Below are 20409 nucleotides of genomic sequence, written 5' to 3'. Positions count from 1 at the left end.
TACGTTCTCTGACCCTGGTGATAGGTATGGAGACCCTGGTGATGGGTATACTGGCCCTGGTTATGGGTGTACAGACTCTGGTGATGAGCACACAGACTCTGGTGATACGTACTCTGACCCTGGTGATAGGTATGGAGACCCTGGTGATGGGTATACTAGCCCTGGTTATGGGTGTACAGACTCTGGTGATGGGCACACAGACTCTGGTGATACGTACTCTGACCCTGGAGACCATGATGATGGGTATACTGACCCTGGTTATGTGTATACAGACCCTGGTGATAGGTCATGGGTAGATCTACAAGGGGTCAGTGACCTGTTCACCCCTAATACCCTCCCCCCCCCCCCAACAAAATAGCTCCTGAGTAAAAAAAAAAAAAAGGAAAATAGATTTCTTCTTTCTTCCCCTCCTAGTCTTGGATTTTTTATTTATTTTGGACTAATAAGGTGTTTGTAGAACCTGGTGAATGGAACAATGCACGAGATAATATTGGTTTACATAAAGTCTTTATACTAGCATACATGTATGTAATGAAACCATGATATTTTGTTCAGGCACCTAGCATCGTAGCAAAGTGGGTTGAGGGCAGACTCATCCAATCTTGCCTTGAAAAAAAACCCAACTCAATTTAAATACTTTTTAAATAATTGAAAATCCTAATCCGTGGGAGTAGGGGGCTAAGTGTACCTTTAACTTCAATTTCACAGTTTATTTCCTCTCTTTCATTTCAAATTTTACATGGTCCCAAAAACATTGGGGGGGGGGGGTGCAACTGTATGTTAATTTACTTTTTTTATAAGTTAATTCAAGAAAAATATTTGCTGCGAGAAAACGTGTGCTGGAGGGGGGCAGTCCCGTCCCCCTGTCCCTGCCCCCATTCCAACCCCCAACCCCCCTCCGATGCTAAGTGCCTGTTGTTTTCCTGTAACATTGATTTTGATTGTTCTCTCAATTGTTTATTTAATTTTTTGGTGTAAAATCTAATGTACATAACATTTTTATCACTTCTGATCATATTTTTCATATAAAAATCGCATTTTTAAATTGCACATATATCAGTTCGAAGTTCCTCCAAATAGCTTTCGAATTTCCTCCCAATCGTTTACCGATCCCGATGGAAAGTTGGTTCACGCATGCGCACATCCTGGTTATAGTGCCTGGTTATAGGATAAAAAAAGTACCCTATTCTATACCTCCAAAGGCACGAGAGTTTGTTTACCTCAAAGTTACACATGTGCTTAAAAATCATGTCCGAGCCCTTTCACACCCCTGCCTAAACAACTGGCATCAAAAATTCAAGTGACCTCGTATTTTTACAAAGGTGGGAAAATCAGGCATTTTACATGTTGTTTTTTATCTCATAAAAAAGTACAGTCCCTGTCGCTGGCGGAAAACTCCTAAAAACGAAGGGGAATTTGGGAATTATTTTCACTCAGCCATGTACCTGCAGACCAGGAAGTAATATCATACCTGCGGCTTCCATGTTAGAGGGGTTTGTAATTATAGCACATTCTATTTACAAAGCACAAGTAAATAAGAAATGAATATGATAATATTGGATTACATATAATCACCTTAGTTATGTCACATAAGGCATCAATAATATCGGTACACACACATAATATATAATATTAGTTTGGGGGGAAACTTGTGGGATCTTGTACATATGAGGAAAAAAAGTACGTATTTCTTGAACTGACTTGTTTATTTATTAAACTGAACATAACTGCTGTTAAATATATTAAAATATATATTAAAAAAAAAACAACCAGTAGGCCTAGATATAAGCAAGGGTCTTGCGTTTAAATTGTACACTCTCTCAGTAAGTCGATATACCCTATCTTTATCCCACCCTAACCCCGATGACACACAAATTAGCTTTTTTGGCCGAAGGTTTTTGAGAAAAGTTTTTTTTCGATATAAATAGGGTATATATGTCTCGATCTCTCTTCCCATACATTTAACGGCTTGTTGATAGAAATTCAGAGGCCTGCGAAACTGCACAGCTGCAGACTTTGATTGAAAATTTTGTAATATGAAAGGAGGTCTCTTGCTGTACAATGTACATTTGCTGAGAAAAAGGTTGAACCTTTCCCATTTAAATTAGTTTGTAGCTTTGTCTCAAAATAGGGTACACTAGCTAACATCCCTCTTGGTGCAGAAACAGGTGCTTGTGGGCTTCATGCACGGATCTAGAGGGGTACTCTGGGAGGGTGGGGTCTGGAGCCCTCTTGGAAATTATAACTTCTTAAATTTACACACAGAGGTTAAAAGTTATGAAAAATGACTTGTGTAGCGCCGCACCGAGCGGTCTTACAACACATTTCATGATTTCAGTTTCTATGATCTTAGTTCCTCACATTTTGAAAATAGACGTCAAATTTCTAGTCTACAGTTTATTACACATCACAAATATAAACATTCCGAACAAATAATCCACAATATAAAATCCAAGTAAACACAATGACATATACACGTAAATCCAAAACATCGACGGAATTAATGATCCAAGTGCTAAGTAAGTTCTGAGTCTAAGTACATGTAAGTTTTACTATCTTCTCAGTAAGTTCTGATACATCTATACTAGCTATTGTCACACTTTATATACCCAAGATCCGTTCCTGACGACCAGGAGCACATTTTAGGATCCTGACTATCAGGAGTCAATACACTGTATATTTATATAATTAATGGTCAGGGTGGAGTCAGCAGGGGGTGAGATTAAGATACTGATAACTTAAGATTTATAGCCTAAGTGTAGATAATGTGTGAACAATTAATCAAAGAAGAATTATATTAATGGAGATAACATATTAAACAGTTACACTTGGACCCCTCCCCCTTCCCTTAGTAAATAGAATTATCCATCATCCCCGCCCCTCACAGGAAATATTCTTGGATCCACACATACATACTTCATTCAGTAAAAGGTTCCAGAAAAGGTTGTAAATAGAGGTCACTCATTTAGTCATATCAGAGCAAGAATCGGCAGTTGTACGTAACAGTTAACTTTTTGAAGTGAAAATAAATGGAGAATGGCTAAAAAACCTCATATAACGATCAAGATTTGAGCCTAATATCAGCGAAATGTTAAAAATTAGGCTGTCTAACGTTTATTCTATATTTATTATGCACATATTAGATACCGATATATAAACATGATGATTCATTGTTTTAAAAAATAAAACAAACCCATATTTTCAATCTTATTTTTTCCAGTATTTTTAATTACTGGATACATTCATAATGAAATGTTTTGAACTCATCTTCAAATTATAGTAAAGATATGATAAGCTAAGTTATATGTTGTATAATTTATTGGCAATAAAGATCTAAGAATTGCTGTTCTCTTAATTTCAGAATTGTCCACAGCTGTGAAGAAATCGTTTGACCATGGACCCTGAGTACAGCCTCCAGGATGTGGTACGGTGTCATCTCTGTGAGACCCCGGTCCCCCCTCTACACTGTATCATTTGTAACATACATCTGTGTAAAGACTGTAAGGGGAAACATCTCTCTGATAAATCCAAACAACACAAAGTGGTGCCATTCAAATATCGAGGATCTTTTCCTAAATGTCAAAAACATTCCACAAAAATATGTGACCAATACTGTGAACAATGCAACATTCCTATTTGTGAACTCTGTGTTTCCTCTAAGGAACACCAAACTCATGATGTAGGGGACATTTTGGAAAGTTTAAAAAACAGAACACAATTCTTACAGAAAGATTTACAAGATTTTGAAAAATTAATTCATCCTAAATATCAAGAGATTTTATCTAGCATTTCAGAGCAAAAGGCTGATCTGAGAGAAAACTCCCAGAAATTGACAACAGCAATCAACAAACATGGAGAAGACTTGCACAGAGAAATAGACATCTTTATACAGAAACTGAAATCTGATCTTGATGAAATAGACACCAAACACCTGGATGTTCTAAACAAACAGGAAGATGAAATAACAAACACCATTTCTGAAATCACACAGAGCATTTCTGATCTGAAGAAGTTACTGGACTTCAATGATGTCAGCCGTGTCTCTGCCTACAAATCCAGGAATGCTGAATTCAGAAGATTGCCTCCTAAACTCAGAGTGTCCTTACCAAGTTTTACCCCTCAGAGGATCAACAAAGAACAGCTTTATCAACAGTTTGGTTCTCTGTCAGCGTCATCTATCAAAACAGAAGAACATGGCTACACAATAGATTCATACTGGGACAGACCGCTCATTGATGTACCACAGATCATAACAGAGATAAATACTGAGTATGGAGGATTCTTACTTGGATTACGCAGTGTGTCCTGTGTGAGTGATGAAGATATCTGGACGTGTAGTTTAAATAACAAGATGAGTCTCTACAACCTGCGGGGGGAACTAGTGAAGTCAGTCCGAACCAAGTCAGGGAACGGTCCAGAGGACATAGCAGTGACAAGGAGTGGGGATCTAGTTTATACTGATTACGATGATAGAACTGTGAACATAGTGAAGAATACACAGATACAGACAGTGATCAGACTACGGGGGTGGAGACCTCGCAGTGTCTGTAGTACCTCCTCTGGTGACCTCCTGGTTGTCATGGACAGTGATGATAAAGATGATAGTGAGAGTGACAGTTATGATGATGATAAACAAACAAAAGTTGTGCGTTACTCTGGCTCCACAGAGAAACAAAGTATTCAGTACGACGACAAAGGACAACCTCTCTATTCATCTGGTTACATTAAATACATCAGTGAGAACAGGAACCTAGATATCTGTGTGTCAGACTATAGAGCCCATGCAGTAGTGGTGGTCAATCAGGCCGGGAAACTCCGGTTTACCTACACTGGTCCTCCCTCAACTACCAAGGAATCATTCTATCCACACGGCATCACAACAGACAGCCAGGGTCGGATCCTGACAGCAGACCGTCACAACCACCGTATCCACATCCTGGATCAGGACGGACAGTTCCTCCGCTACATTGGCAACTGTGATTTACATACTCCATGGGGTTTATGTGTGGACACCAGAGACAACCTCTTTGTGGCTGAGTACTACACAGGTAAAGTGAAGAAAATACAATATTACATGTAAATAAACAATACATGTGACAATACATAAACAATAGATGATGTTTAACTACATTTAGATAGACTCCGTATATGTATTAATGTAGCACTGTTATTGAATAAAACTGTTTGTTTGTCATGTAAACAAATTACATAATTATGGACATTTTGTGTACATGTTTATTGATTCCACGTAAAGAATTGTTCTACATAGGGATGTCTTTTAGTTTGAATAAGTCCAGAGGGCTCACATGTTTTATACAACACAGTTCAGTTTTATATAAGATGAATTTTACTAACAAAACATTGATGCATAATGTACATGATGGCTTCATTTGTTATTGACTTCATATTGAGTAGTCGACAAAGAAAACTCGTGTTGACATCATTTATTCTACATTTGATGTATCCTTTTATGATTTTGCATGATTACCGTATTTAGATATTACTGGTAAATTATGTGGATGCACTACTCATAACATATTGAGTTTAATAAAACAACCACTGTACATTTGTTTATCTGAATTATGTCCTTTATGTTCAATTATTTGATTTTATGGATGACAGAATGTCCGAGCAATAGTTGTGAATTTTTGCATTTTTCAAATTTTTAAACTTAATTTTCAAATTCGTTTTAATTAATGCATATCTTGATGGGAAAGGTGAAGCAAATGGCTCGGCAGTGATATTTTTCTCACCTGAATCTGTACTTTGCTTTGTTCCTTAGTTTTTAATGCAAAAAAAGAAAATATATGCTAAGTGGTCATAAGTATTAGGTCAGTCACCCAAAGGTCACTGGTTCAAGTCCTGCTGTGGTCACTTGATTTAGTGGGACCATGTGTCCTTATATAGACAAGGAACTTTATCTTTATTGTCAACACCCACACAACTGTAATGGGTTCCGGATTAAAAAATATGCCAGGGAATAACCTCTAATTGGACCGATGTCCTAAACAAGGGGAGTCAAGGTTTTTCATCTGCTTAGCAAACACCTGTGGAATTAGCACCAAACATACACACCTTAAGATTTGGAGAACCTGGGGTCAAAGATCATGGAGCCACATGTCCTCGACATGCAGCAGGTGGTGGAGGACTCAACAACCAGGACCCCCTCATATTTGTCCTGTCCCCAGGAGTGGTTAGTATCTGGAGACTCTGTGACTTCTAACAAGTATATATTTACTTAAGTGATATAATAGTTTTTTAATCATTGTGATATTTTTATTGATTGCAAAAAAAAATTTGCAACATGAAATATTGTAGCATACTTATCTATTAATTTTTCATTAATGCGATGAGTTCCAATTGTAATGACATGTACCTCTTAGTTAGTGATGGATCATTAACCTGTCCAGTGTTTGGTCTATCTGTGTGTTTGTACAGGTCCCCTCAAGTTCCCTAATCCAGAGTTTTATTCCCTCTCCCTGGGGCAAAGACAGAATCCCATAGCAAGTAGGATGTTTAAACAGGACATGGGACACCTTAAGATTCGAAGAACCTATCAGTGGGTTCAAAGTTCACCAAGTCACATGTCCTTGACATGCAGCAGGTGGTAAAGGACTCAACAACCAGGAACCTCTCATATTTGTCCTGTCCCCAGGAGTGGTTAGTATCTGTGGTCTCTTTGATTGTATTCTTCCAAATTTTGAAACAGTGTTTTAAAAATACTTAATTAGAATATGTAAAAGTGTAATGAATTTATTATATAATCATTTTGATATTTTTCATTGATCCGCGAAAATGCTGCTACTTGAAACTGTTTATTTGTGGTTGTAGATCAGAAGCAGTTGTACTGGCAGGCAGGCGTAGACAACAAGACAACCGTGTTCATCTTCAATGACAACCAGGTCGTAGAGGAAGGGTTCCTTGAGGACATCAACAACGTCCTGAGCAGTGGGGAGGTTCCCAACCTGTACAAGCCAGACGAGTATGAGGAGGTATTATACACACCACTGGCTCTCAATTAGGCTTTGTGAGTCTCACATTGCACCACCTGGTGGACGAGTTCGCAACCAAGGACCCGTTCACGTCCACTATCTCCATGGGGGAGGCCCTGGAGAACATCAACAACATCCGCGCCCAGATGGAGGCTCTCAAGAAACAGGAGCAGGAGATCAGGAAGGGACTTAACATCTTCAAGATCGACCAGCCGCCCTCCAAGAAGATCGCAAACCTGGAGCTGGATGAAAACCTTGCTAACAGTGCAGAGACAGTGGATGTACCTGGAGGTGGGTGGGGAGGCAGATACAGCTACATACTTAGGCCTGCCAGTTATGGAATTACATACTTTAAAAATTTGATTATCAACAGGCACAATTTGTCATCAGTTTTAATCAGTCATATGAAAGATTTTCTTTCCTTTTATTTACCAAAAACAAACTTCTTGTTCAAAGTTGTACTTTGGTCAAAAATTCTTGTTACTAGATCAAATGAAGTTAGTTTTTGCTTCATGAACATATTTGTTAACAGATTGAATCACCTTTAAAAATTGTATTTATTAAAAATTCACTTACCCATTAAACATAAGGACATAACATGCTTAGCTCTGCTACAGATGTCATCATTAGTTGAGTTAACAAATTTTACTTTTTAATTTGTTGTGTACATTTTGCTTGCAGAACATTTTCTTGGGTGAGGACATTAGGAAACAGCTGCCCCGCGAGTCGGCAGATTTTGACGATGTGAACGCCAAGTGGAAGGTCATCATGACGCGACTCAACAAGGACAGGAACGCCCTCAGAGGAACCCATCACGAAGGTACGGGGCTGGATCACCCTGTATTTAACTGGATAAACTAGGCCTGTAAAATCAACAGATTAGAGCAGATTTATGGATGTCTGTCAATGTTCATCTCCAACTACAAATTGTACTGCAAACCATATTTTATTTTGCTAGATCCATGTCATCCTGAATATTTCTTCCTGCGAGTCAGTTCTAAAACGACTCTGGTACCGGTATATTGTTACTGTAATATCTTAATCACAAAAATTAGTCTCCGCAAAGAATTTATCTCCTGCAAATTGCTAAATAAAGTGGTCACAAATAAAAGTTGGCTTGCATGTTTTCAGGTTTATTGGAAGAACTGAGATACCAGTACACTACGTGGTAGCTTAATAAGAACTGACTTTTCTGTGTCAACCGGTTTACTGGAAGAACTGAACGACATGAACGTCAAACTGGAGGAGATCCAGAAATCCCTGGACATGTACCTGGAGACCAAGCGACAGATCTTCCCACGATTCTACTTCCTGTCCAACGATGATCTGCTGGAGATCCTGGGTCAGTCTAAAAACCCCAAAGCCGTGCAGCCCCACCTCAAGAAATGCTTCGACAATATCAAGAGCCTGGAGATGAACAAGGTTGGTAAATAAGGAAACACTTAGATACAAACACTTGTTATAATATTAGGATGATTTTGGTTTGAGCATCAATGATGTCTTGAGAAAACATTTTATAATATAACCTTGAGGTATTGCAGATGACATATTTGGGCAAAAATGGACTTGACATGCTTGCAAAAAAGTTGTTTTTTAAATGTTTTTCATCAAATCATAAAGCCTGAAAAAAATCTTGGGATAAAATATAATTATGATTGCAGTAAGATATTTTATTTTCCATATAGAACTGAAAATGATTTACAGTACATATCAAATTAATGATGTTAAAAATATTATTTTGTTACAGCCAGGACTGAAGTGGGAGGCGAATGCAATGGTGTCGTCTGACGGAGAGGTTGTTCCGTACGAGAGACCCGTCTACCTGGACGGACCTGTGGAGGTAAATTAAAACTAAATACTACAGAAATCTTTGTGTATGAGTGTGTGTGTGTGTGTGGGGGGGGGTATTAAGGGGGGATAATGGAGCTCTTGATAAATATATGCATTTTGTCATGAATCAAAGCAACAGAAAATATTGAATTAATTTATAAGAGGAGGTGTGTGGAGAAGATTTAGTCAGCATTTCTAAGGAGCGATTTGTAGAAAAGTCTGTCATGACATAATGCTAACAGACACTAACACCTTTCTTGTTGTTTAAGCTCAATGTTTTTGATTTAGGATTTAATATGTTAACTTATAGTGTAGGATTGAATACTTTCTGTGTGTACTGATATTATCTGTGTGTCTGTCTGTTCCAGTCGTGGCTGTGTGACGTGGAGAAGACAATGAGATGGACGCTACAAGATGAGCTGAAGAAATGTAAAGGGAACCTGAAACAGAAACACGGCATGACCAAGCGAGACAAGTGGATCAAGGACCATCCCGGCCAGCTGTGTATCACCGCCAGTCAGATCCAGTGGACCGCCGACGTGGAGAAAGCCCTCCGACTGACCAAGGACCGCGGCGACAAGAAGGCCCTCAAAACCATGAAGAAGAAACAGGTGGCCATGCTCAACAAACTGTCGGAGGCCATCCGGGGGAAACTGGAAAAGATGCAGCGACTCAAGATTGTGGCTCTTGTGACTATTGAGATCCACGCTAGAGACATTATAGAGAAGCTGATTAAGGGGGGGTGTCTGACGAGAATGCTTTCGAGTGGCTGAGTCAGCTTAGGCTTTACTGGGAAAAGGTGAGGAACTCTGGGAAATCCTAATGGATATCTAATACAATGTACCATAAACAGAATTCCTACCTCTCTGAAGGAACTTTAACCTACAAATTAAAAATTGACCAATGATTTCATATTTCTTCATCATTTGATAGAGAACTAGTATAATGAATGTTTCAACCTTGTCATCACTCTTACTAAAGTTCTAAAACTTTTCATTTATTGTATGAGTTATACCCAGTTCCCGTACGGTTACGAGTACCTGGGTAATTCAGATCGTCTGGTCATCACCCCCCTCACTGACCGCTGTTACATCACCCTGACCACCGCCCTCCACCTACACCGCGGGGGAAGCCCCAAGGGTCCCGCCGGGACAGGCAAGACAGAGACCGTCAAGGATCTTGGAAAATCCCTTGGAATGTATGTCATCGTCGTCAACTGCTCTGAGGGTCTGGACTACAAGTCCATGGGCAAAATGTTCTCCGGTCTGGCTCAGGTATGTCACAAGATGAGTATTAAGGTTGTTTGTTTACCTGAGCATTGTCTACACTGTAATTTGTTCTTTGTATATTATATATGAAAGTATACAATTTACTGACAGTGCATAACAACTTAGATAAAATGAGAGGCTGCATTTCAAATTGTTGACTCTTAAATTTTTTACTTTAAATTAATAATATAATGCAATGATTGTAGACTGGAGCTTGGGGCTGCTTTGACGAGTTCAACAGAATCAACATTGAGGTGTTGTTGGTGGTCGCCCAACAGATCTTGGCCATTCTGTTGGCTCTCTCCACCGGTCAGGCACGGTTCGTGTTTGAGGGGCGCGAGATTGACTTGGTCTGGTCCTGTGGAATCTTCATCACCATGAACCCTGGTATCTATTGCTTTTATTGATTTATAAATGTCATATTGCTGTTAATAGTGAAAGTTTTGAGCATTATAATAATATTTCTACAAAATATGCAAGATGAAAGTTTGCCCGAAAATATACAGCCCTTTATTACAAACCTCCACCTCATATCTTTGAAAAACAATTAATATTGAACAATTATGAATAGGACAGTTTTTGTTGTCTCTGTTTTATTACATTGTTACATAGTAATGTACTTGTGTGATATCTGTGTCTGTGTTGTCAAGGTTACGCGGGTAGAACGGAGTTACCGGACAACTTGAAGTCCATGTTCCGACCCATCGCTATGGTCGTCCCAGACTCGGGCATGATTTCTGAGATCATTCTGTTCGGAGAAGGCTTCGGCAACACTAGGGTGAGTAATAAACTCTGTGTATTTATAGTCTTTGATGTAGATACTGATTAGATACTGGTTTCATCAACTATTGATTAGTCACTGTTGTGTAGGCTAATTAACATTTATAATCTTCTCTAATATATATATATTAATACATGTATAACTATCAAAATAATATGAAATAAGCAAGGTGTACAGACACTGTAGGGACATAATGTCATGGCTTGTTTTTTCGTGTGACAGCTCCTGGCCAAGGTGTACAGACTCTGTAGGGACATCTAATAATGTCATGGTTTTTTCGTTTGACAGCTCCTGGCCAAGGTGTACAGACTCTGTAGGGACATCTAATAATGTCATGGTTTTTTCGTTTGACAGCTCCTGGCCAAGGTGTACAGACTCTGTAGGGACATCTAATAATGTCATGGTTTTTTCGTTTGACAGCTCCTGGCCAAGGTGTACAGACACTGTAGGGACATCTAATAATGTCATGGTTTTTTCGTTTGACAGGTCCTGGCCAAGAAGGTGTACACGCTATACTCCCTGGCCGAGCAGCAGCTGTCAAAACAGGACCACTACGACTTCGGACTCCGAGCCCTGGTGTCCGTGCTCCGCTATGCCGGCTCAAAGAAGAGGTCCAACCCCACCATGCCAGACGAGGAGGTCTGTAACAAAATGACACTTGGCAGCATACTTGCCAACTGACTCGATTTCGTCGGGTCACACCCGATTTTTTAACCCTTCACCCGATTATTTTTTATGACCCGGCGGGTCATGCGTTTCACCCGATATTTGTCGAACATCCCGAAAATCTCCCGATTTCCGGATTTGGTTCATAAATTACGTTGCGCGTTTGACTTCCAGTTATGAAACCAAGCTGAGCTTGGATTTACGTAACACGTAAACAATGCCGATGGCTATAACAGACACATTAAGTGTAATTATTATCGTGAGTTGTTTTGACTAAGCAAAGTTTTAAATCATTAAGTGTGATTGCTTCCAATAAGAAAAGGTCTTCATCGGGACCAGCGGAATCAAAACCAACAAAAAGAAAACAATATTTTTGTATCTATCAACATATCTGGAAAAATGAATTCCCATAGGTAAAACAAAGTAATCGAGTACAAAACGAGGCTTTTGCGTTCTATGTATCGCACATTTGAATATTGGATTTTGTGCCCAAAATGATCTGACTAAACATTCAAAAACGCTAAGTCATGTATAGAATGCTTTTTAATACACATAAGTCTTCCAAGTCACTTATGCCATCATTTACAGAGTTCAAAAGCAAGGTTAATGTAGCAGAAACTCTTTTTGCATTTTTTTTAGCTGAACACAACCTACCATTTTCTGTGTCAGATCACTTTACAAAATTCAAAATCAGCAACTGTTAGTTAAAATGCTTCTTTGCAATAAAGTATTACACATAAGTTTTAACACATATTTCTATTGTATATACCTATGAAATGCATGATAAATATGTCGTGAATGTCGTTACGCGCTATGACCAGATTTTTTACTTTCCAAATCTGGTCATGACCAGATTTTCACATGTTGGAGGTTGGCAAGTAAGCTTGGCAGTGAACAAATTTTTCAATTTTTTTGAAAAAATAAATCAAGTCCAGACCAGTGCATAGAAATGACATCAGACAAGCTATTCACTGAAATTGACTTCATGACCTGACTGTTGTCGTTAATGCATGTTAACCCTCGCATGAGGATGGTATATTTTTTAGTATTTATTGATTAACATGTTATTGTTTGTTTGTAGGTATTTATTGTATTTATGAATTATTGTTTGAAGGTATTTATTGTATTTATGAATTATTGTTTGAAGGTATTTATTGTATTTATGAGTGTATTGTTGATTGTAGGTATTTATTGTATTTATGAGTGTATTGTTGATTGTAGGTATTTATTGTATTTATGAGTGTATTGTTGATTGTAGGTATTTATTGTATTTATGAGTGTATTGTTTGAAGGTATTTATTGTATTTATGAGTGTTAGTTGATTGTAGGTATTTATTGTATTTGTGAGTGTATTGTTGATTGTAGATTCTGCTCCTGTCTATGAAGGACATGATTGTAGCCAAGCTGACGTCCACGGATCTACCGCTGTTTAACGGCAGCATGTCCGATCTGTTCCCCGGGGTGGAGACACCCACCATTGACTATTCAGAGGTACTCATTTACAGAATAATTAGGGTTTATGGCCTATTGATGATTATTAAATATATTGAAATGAGAAGTAAGCAATTTAAACAATTTTTTTTAATGACATTATATGATTGGGACTACACGTACTAGAACCATACACTGGGTAATATTCGTAAATTAATGCATTTCTTTGTTGTTTGTAGATGAAGAAAGCGATCACAGAGGAGCTAAAGGCCAACTGTCTGCAGGTTAACAACTACACACTGACCAATATCATCCAGCTCTACGAGACCAAGAGTTCCCGCCACTCCGTCATGATCGTTGGAAACACCCAGTCCGGGAAGACCGTCTGCTGGAGGATGTTACAGGCGTCCATGACACGCCTCAACAAAGAGGGCGCCGCCTATCAGGCAGTCAAGGTCAGTTTTTTTTTTTTTTCTTGATTGGAGTAGAAGCTGATCAGTTTCATAATTTGATTAACAAGATTATTGGTGTCCTAGCCTAAAGAAAGTGAATGAACAATTTGTCAATGAAGAGATAAAAAAGAGAAGAGTTTCCCAAATAATTGAAATATGATCAGTTTTATAAGTATTTAGTTAAGTTTATGTGTCCAAACTAGAACTGTTCATCATTTTTTGTTTAAAGTAATGTTAAAAAAGCCAGATAACTTTTTATTTTATATTATTTTATGATGTTTGCTTATTTCCAGGACTTCCCTCTGAATCCCAAATCTCTGTCTCTAGGGGAGCTGTATGGAGAGTTTGACACCAACACCAACGAGTGGACGGACGGGGTCCTCTCCAGCGTGATGAGGCAGACCTGTGCAGGTCCGTGTCAGAATCCAGCACTACGATTATGTTAATTCATTTCTATATCATATCTGGCTTTGATATTACAGTATTAAATATTGGATTTAAGAAATGAAGATAATAATTTTTCTATTGATCGACGTATCAAAGAAAAAATTGACCGGAAAACTTCATCAATGCGCGTAGCGCATTGATGAAATAGTTTTCCGGTCAATTTTTTCTTTGATACGTCGATCAATAGAAAAATTATTATCTTCATTTCTTATCATTTAATAAAACATTTTCAAATAAAAAAATGTGAAGTGTCATTGATCAAAAATGTAAATAATGTAAATGAAGCGGCGCGTATGAATACAAAACAACAACAGCAACAATATTCAAAATGGATGCGCCTTTGACAGCTGATGCAGAACTATTGAGCTGAATTAAAGGATTAAACACAAAAAGTGAGTTAAAATCTGAACCGGCTGAATTGAAAACGAAAGGAAAATACATGCGATAGCTTGTGATATTAGTCACTGTGCAGAAAAACTCGTAATAAAACTAGTTTTTATGTGAGATCGCTGGAATATGCAACTGGACATAACCATCCAAGAAAAGGCGATCGTGGATGATAATAGCTGATATGTCGACAGAGAAGAGTATGTATAAGCGACTTTTGTAAACGTTGTGGTAACTAGATAGCCAGTGATGTACTTAAGTGGTATATCTGCCGCTTGCAATGCGCCGAAGGAGTTGATGCATTACTCATAGCTTTTCTTTACGACGCTTATTCTGATGACAGATGGTGTACGTATGTAAATTCAAAAATCATCGTTACCAAATTTGAACAGAAGTGTTACCGTGAAAGTTTATAGGCCTATATGTTCGTTATAATATTCCTGGAAAAGGAACAGCCAGCCTCGCTGTAAATGTTGATTGATCTCAAGCAGACGAAATCGTGAGAAGACGCTTAATTCTCTATTTCGTGAATCAAATAATGTGTTTTGTTTATTTTTGAAGGTTAAACTTTCATTTTTTTTTATATTCACAAGGTTGCATTTTGTTTGCTGACAATAAAACATACACAACTTTACATTTTGTTGACAGTGTTTATCTTGGAAATTCCCGTTCTATAAATAGTGTTAGATCAGAACAGTTGAGAAAAGTAGATCCGGCAAAAATTTTATTGATGCAGGTATCAAAGAAATTTTTCGACCAATCAGATGCGCCGATATCTCATCAAATGAATAAATATTAAATGATTAGTAAATCACTTATTCAACCATTTAAAATCTAGATGACTTCAAAGGATTTAAATTTTTATTTGTTAGATTTTGATAAAGATTTTTTTTTTTAATTCATAAAAATTAAGAGCCTCCTTTATCTTCAAAAATGCAGGACAGAATGATACATATCAAAACTAATGCTGTAAAACATAATGGTCAATAGTTATATTTGGAATGAGTATAGAGTTATTGTTCCCTGTTAAATAGATGAGAAGCCGGACGAGAAGTGGCTGGTGTTTGACGGGCCAGTGGACACGCTGTGGATCGAGAGCATGAACTCTGTGATGGACGATAACAAGATCCTGACGCTGATTAACGGTGAACGTATCGCGATGCCCGAGCAGGTGTCCCTGTTGTTTGAGGTGGAGGATCTGGCAGTGGCTTCGCCTGCCACCGTGTCGCGGTGTGGGATGGTGTTCGCGGACTATGCGGACATCGGCTGGCAGCCGTATGTGGAGTCCTGGCTGGAGAAGAAGAAGGACAACAAGGTAGTTAAACATTGACACTTATAGACATCAGGCCTAGTACAGTAAAACATTGACACTTATAAACATCAGGCCTAGTACAGTAAAACATTGACACTCATACACATCAGGCCTAGTACAGTAAAACATTGACATTCATACACCTCAGGCCTAGTACAGTAAAACATTGACACTTATAGACTTCAGGCCTAGTACACATGTACTTAAGAAGGATAATGAGATAGAAATTTCCTTTTTGTTTACAGCGAATTACAGAATACCGGTAGAGTTTTCAATAGCTTGTTGGATTGCTCAATAGGGTATTCAATTTGGTCCCGTGGGAACCGGGAAAACCTCCATGGTGGAGAACACACTGACCAAGCTGGACCCCAAGGTCTACAGCTTCCTGACCGTCAACATGTCTGCTCAGGTACGTCAACATGTCTGCTCAGGTACGTCAAAATGTCTGCTTAGGTATGTCAGCATGTCCGCACTGGTACATTAACATGTCCGCTCAGGTATGTTAACATGTCTGTTAAGGTACATTAACATGTCTGCTCAGGTATGTATAAAATGTCTGCTCAGGTATGTCAGCATGTCCTATCAGGTAATTGTCAACATGTCAGGTACGTCAAAATGTACTGTCATGTAATGCAAAATATCTGCTCAGGAATGTCAAAATATCTGCTCTGGTAAGTCAAATGTTTGCTTAGGTACGTAAAATGTTCGCTTAGGTATGTGCCTGTACAGTTGCATGTCAGGTGGTTAATCACAAAATGATGTAAGTGGGATAAGATTTAAACAGATGAGCCAGAAAATAGTCCATTTTGAATTTTCTATGAGCATTGGAGCATTGGGTTGAATTGATGTGATTAAAGAAGCAGAGAATCAACTGTGGTATTCTCTATTGTAGACTTCCTCCAACAATGTATAGGACATCATAGAGAGTCGCGTGGAGAAGAGAACCAAGGGTGTGTACGTCCCGATCGGGGGTAAGAAGCTCCTGACCTTCATGGACGACTTCAACATGCCGGCCAAGGACACGTTCGGCTCACAGCCGCCTCTGGAACTGATGAAGCTGTGGCTGGACTACGGCTTCTGGTACGACCGCGAGAAACAGACTCAGAAGTACATCAAGGTCAGCGGACTTTTATCTTCTCTTGAACTAAACATCAATGTAGAACCTGACTACCAATACCCTCTATACAGTCTCCCACCCAGTTATATCAATTTCTGCAAATGATAAAATAATTATATTTAATTTTTTCTACTGTTTTGGTGTTTGTAGGACATGTTCCTGTTGGCGGGTATGGGACCACCCGGTGGTGGCAGAATGGTCATCTCCAGACGACTACAGAGCCGCTTCAACCTCATCAACATGACCTTCCCACACGTAAGATTCTTCTTATTAATTTTAGTACCATCAAACGTGTATCACATCCAAAATGTGCAAGGTATTAAATGCTCAATTATGTTGTGTGTAAGGTTTGGTTTGAAAATCTTACAGTTTTATAAACAAGATCTTTTATTCTCTGTGCGTGTATTAATAATAAAATTCAAGGAATCTCAGATCAGGTGTGACCTATCTTCTATTTTACTATAATTTTTGGAGTCACAAACCAATTGTATCTTCAGCAGTAGGTCAACCAATAGTTTATTCTCTCTGTATTTTTTCTGTTTATGTCTAACTATATGTGAGTATTATCTCTCTATAATTATTTCTATGTGTATAACAGGAGTCCCAGATCAAGCGAATCTTTGGCAGCATGATCAACCAGAAGCTTCAGGACTTTGAGGAGGAGGTGAAGCCGATCGGAGACATCATGACCCAGGCCACCATCAAGATGTACGAGGCGGTCGTCCAGAAGTTCCTGCCCACACCCACCAAGATACACTACCTCTTCAACCTCAGGGACATCTCCAAGGTACGCTTAATAGGCCTCCATCTGTGTTTTTTGTGATTTTACAATTATAACTTATAATGTGAGGGTTTGTGAATGAGAGATTTACATTTTATTTTGCAGATATTCCAAGGTTTACTGAGAGCTCACAAAGACTTCCACGATACAAAGCACGCCATGACTCGACTCTGGATCCATGAATGCTTCAGGTGATTGTGCACCCAGACCCCCCCCCCCCCCCTTACAGCCAAGGTTTTGTCTTTATAGCTCACAGTGCTTGCTGGCCTGGCGCTTCCACTAATGCTGCAGAAAAGTGCTGACCCTAGACCCATTTTGTACTGATAAACTTTAACAAACATAGCGCCATCAACATCACCATTCCCCCCTCCCCCCCTCCCCCCCCCCCCCCCCCCCACTAAAAAAAAAATATTTGCGCATGGTAACTATCTTAATTGAAATATTAGTGAAATTTGTGGCAGGGGTTGAATTAAACTGTGATAGAGGGGAAAAATATGTTAATTACAGTAAAACACACTTATAACAAAGTGCCAGAAACGGGCAATTTTACTTCTTTATAAGCATAATTCGTTGTATCAGTCAAGTTTACAATATGTAAGAAAGTCACAGGGAATGAAAATCACTTTGCTGTAAGCGTCAATTCATTATAAGTGTGTTTGTTATAACCGTGCTTTACTGTATATTAAATAACAAAAATTGAGTTACACAACCAAAAGCTGAACTGTGCATGTATATTATTATCTGGGGAAATCATCTGGAAGGGAATACGGTAGATGAATCTGTAGATGAAGTTTTTACGTTTTTGAGTTTAAGTTGTGTTTATTCTCAGGGTGTTTTCTGACCGTCTGGTCGAGGAGAAAGACACAGAGACGTTTATCAACATCATGACAGAGAAGCTGGGAACCCTGTTTGATCAGACGTACCACAACATCTGTCCCAACAAACAGCCACCCATATTTGGTGAGTAATCAATGTACTGAGAGTACTGACAAACTATCTACCACACCATCTGTCCCAACACATAGCCACTAATATTAGGTGAGTAATCAACGTACCGAGAGTACTGACAAACTATCTACCACAACATCTGTCCCAACAAACAGCCACCTATATTTGGTGAGTAATCAACGTACTGAAAGTACTGACAAACTATCTGCCGCAACATCTGTCCCAAAAAACAGCCACCTATATTTGGTGAGTAATAAACGTACTGAAAGTACTGACCAACTATCTGCCACAACATCTGTCCCAACAAACAGCCACCTATATTTGGTGAGTAATCAACGTACTGAAAGTACTGACAAACTATCTGCCACAACATCTGTCCCAACAAACAGCCACCTATATTTGGTGAGTAATCAACGTACTGAAAGTACTGACCAACTATCTACCACAACATCTTTCCCTACAAACAGCCATTTATATTTGGTGAGTAATCAACGTACTGAGAGTACTGACAAACTATCTACCACAACATCTGTCCCAACAAACAGCCACCTATATTTGGTGAGTAATCAACGTACTGAAAGTACTGACAAACTATCTGCCACAACATCTGTCCCAACAAACAGCCACCCATATTTGGTGAGTAATCAACGTACTGAAAGTACTGACAAACTATCTACCACAACATCTGTCCCTACAAACAGCCACCCATATTTGGTGAGTAATCAACGTACTGAGAGTACTGACAAACTATCTACCACAACATCTGTCCCAACAAACAGCCACCTATATTTGGTGAGTAATCAACGTACTGAAAGTACTGACAAACTATCTGCCACAACATCTGTCCCAACAAACAGCCACCCATATTTGGTGAGTAATCAACCTACTGAAAGTACTGACAAACCATCTACCACAACATCTTTCCCTACAAACAGCCATTTATATTTGGTGAGTAATCAACGTACTGAGAGTACTGACAAACTATCTACCACAACATCTGTCCCAACAAACAGCCCCCTATTTTGCGAGTAATCAAGGTACTGAGAGTACTGACAAACACTTTCTAAAATAACATGTCCAAACACTTTTATAAAGAAGTTATAATGTTTTGATCTGTACGTAGGTGACTACATGAACCCTGACAATGTGTACGAGGACATTCAGGACATCAGCCAGCTGAAGAAGCAGATGACGGACTTCCTGGAGGAGTACAACAGTACCCCGGGGGTCATCAACATGGACCTCGTACTCTTCAGGGACGCCATCGAACACGGTACGCGCCCATCTCAGTAACTTACTTAATGACATATTCAGGAGGCTATTAACAATATTTTAATAAAAAAATCTGCATTCCAACTTTAATAATGTTGAATGGAAGCTATAAAATATTTTGAGAAGAGTTGTTTAATGAAAGGAATTTGATCCAGAAGATTTGCAATGATTTTGTTTGATGGTTTTATTGTTTAATTATGGTAAACTTATAATAAATGATGACTCTTTGAATAAGGAGTACAATTAAGTACGAAATGATTGACAATTATTCTAATACTAACAAAGAATAGCTTACCTCTTCTGCTTGTAATGTATTTCTTGAGGTCTTTTCAACACATTGTCCAATGATTTGATTTGTTGTCTCTATTAGTGTCCAAGATTGTCCGAGTGATCAGACAGCCGCGTGGGAACATGTTGCTGATCGGTATTGGAGGCAGTGGACGTCAGAGTTTGACCCGACTCTCTGCCTACATCTGTGAATACACAACCTTCCAGATCGAGGTCACCAAACACTACCGCAAAAACGAGTTCAGAGACGGTAAGTATTTAAAACACCAAAACTACCGCAAAAACGAGTTCAGAGACGGTGAGTATTTAGAACACCAAAACTACCGCAAAAACGAGTTCAGAGGCGGTGAGTATTAAGAACACCAAAACTACCGCAAAAACGAGTTCAGAGACGGTGAGTATTTAGAACACCAAAACTACCGCAAAAACGAGTTCAG

The 20409-nt window shown here is 38.8% G+C and overlaps 1 protein-coding gene and 1 pseudogene across 1 annotated transcript; both read left to right on the top strand.

The window, feature by feature from the left end:
* The first annotated feature begins 1441 nt into the window (after window positions 1–1441).
* On the top strand, window positions 1442–7029 carry LOC117690513 (E3 ubiquitin-protein ligase TRIM71-like). Its single transcript, XM_066068182.1, has 4 exons — window positions 1442–1493; window positions 3362–6193; window positions 6439–6660; window positions 6832–7029. The coding sequence occupies exon 2, from the start codon at window positions 3395–3397 to the stop codon at window positions 5078–5080; it is 1686 nt and encodes a 561-aa protein (XP_065924254.1). The 5' UTR covers window positions 1442–1493; window positions 3362–3394; the 3' UTR covers window positions 5081–6193; window positions 6439–6660; window positions 6832–7029.
* A 108-nt stretch (window positions 7030–7137) lies between these two features.
* LOC136271028 (dynein axonemal heavy chain 2-like) overlaps window positions 7138–20409 on the top strand; it is a 44489-nt pseudogene continuing 31217 nt past the window's right edge.

Source organism: Magallana gigas, chromosome 8, assembly GCF_963853765.1.
Source record: "Magallana gigas chromosome 8, xbMagGiga1.1, whole genome shotgun sequence".
Taxonomy (NCBI): domain Eukaryota; kingdom Metazoa; phylum Mollusca; class Bivalvia; order Ostreida; family Ostreidae; genus Magallana; species Magallana gigas.
This window is presented reverse-complemented; position numbering and strand designations above follow the sequence as displayed.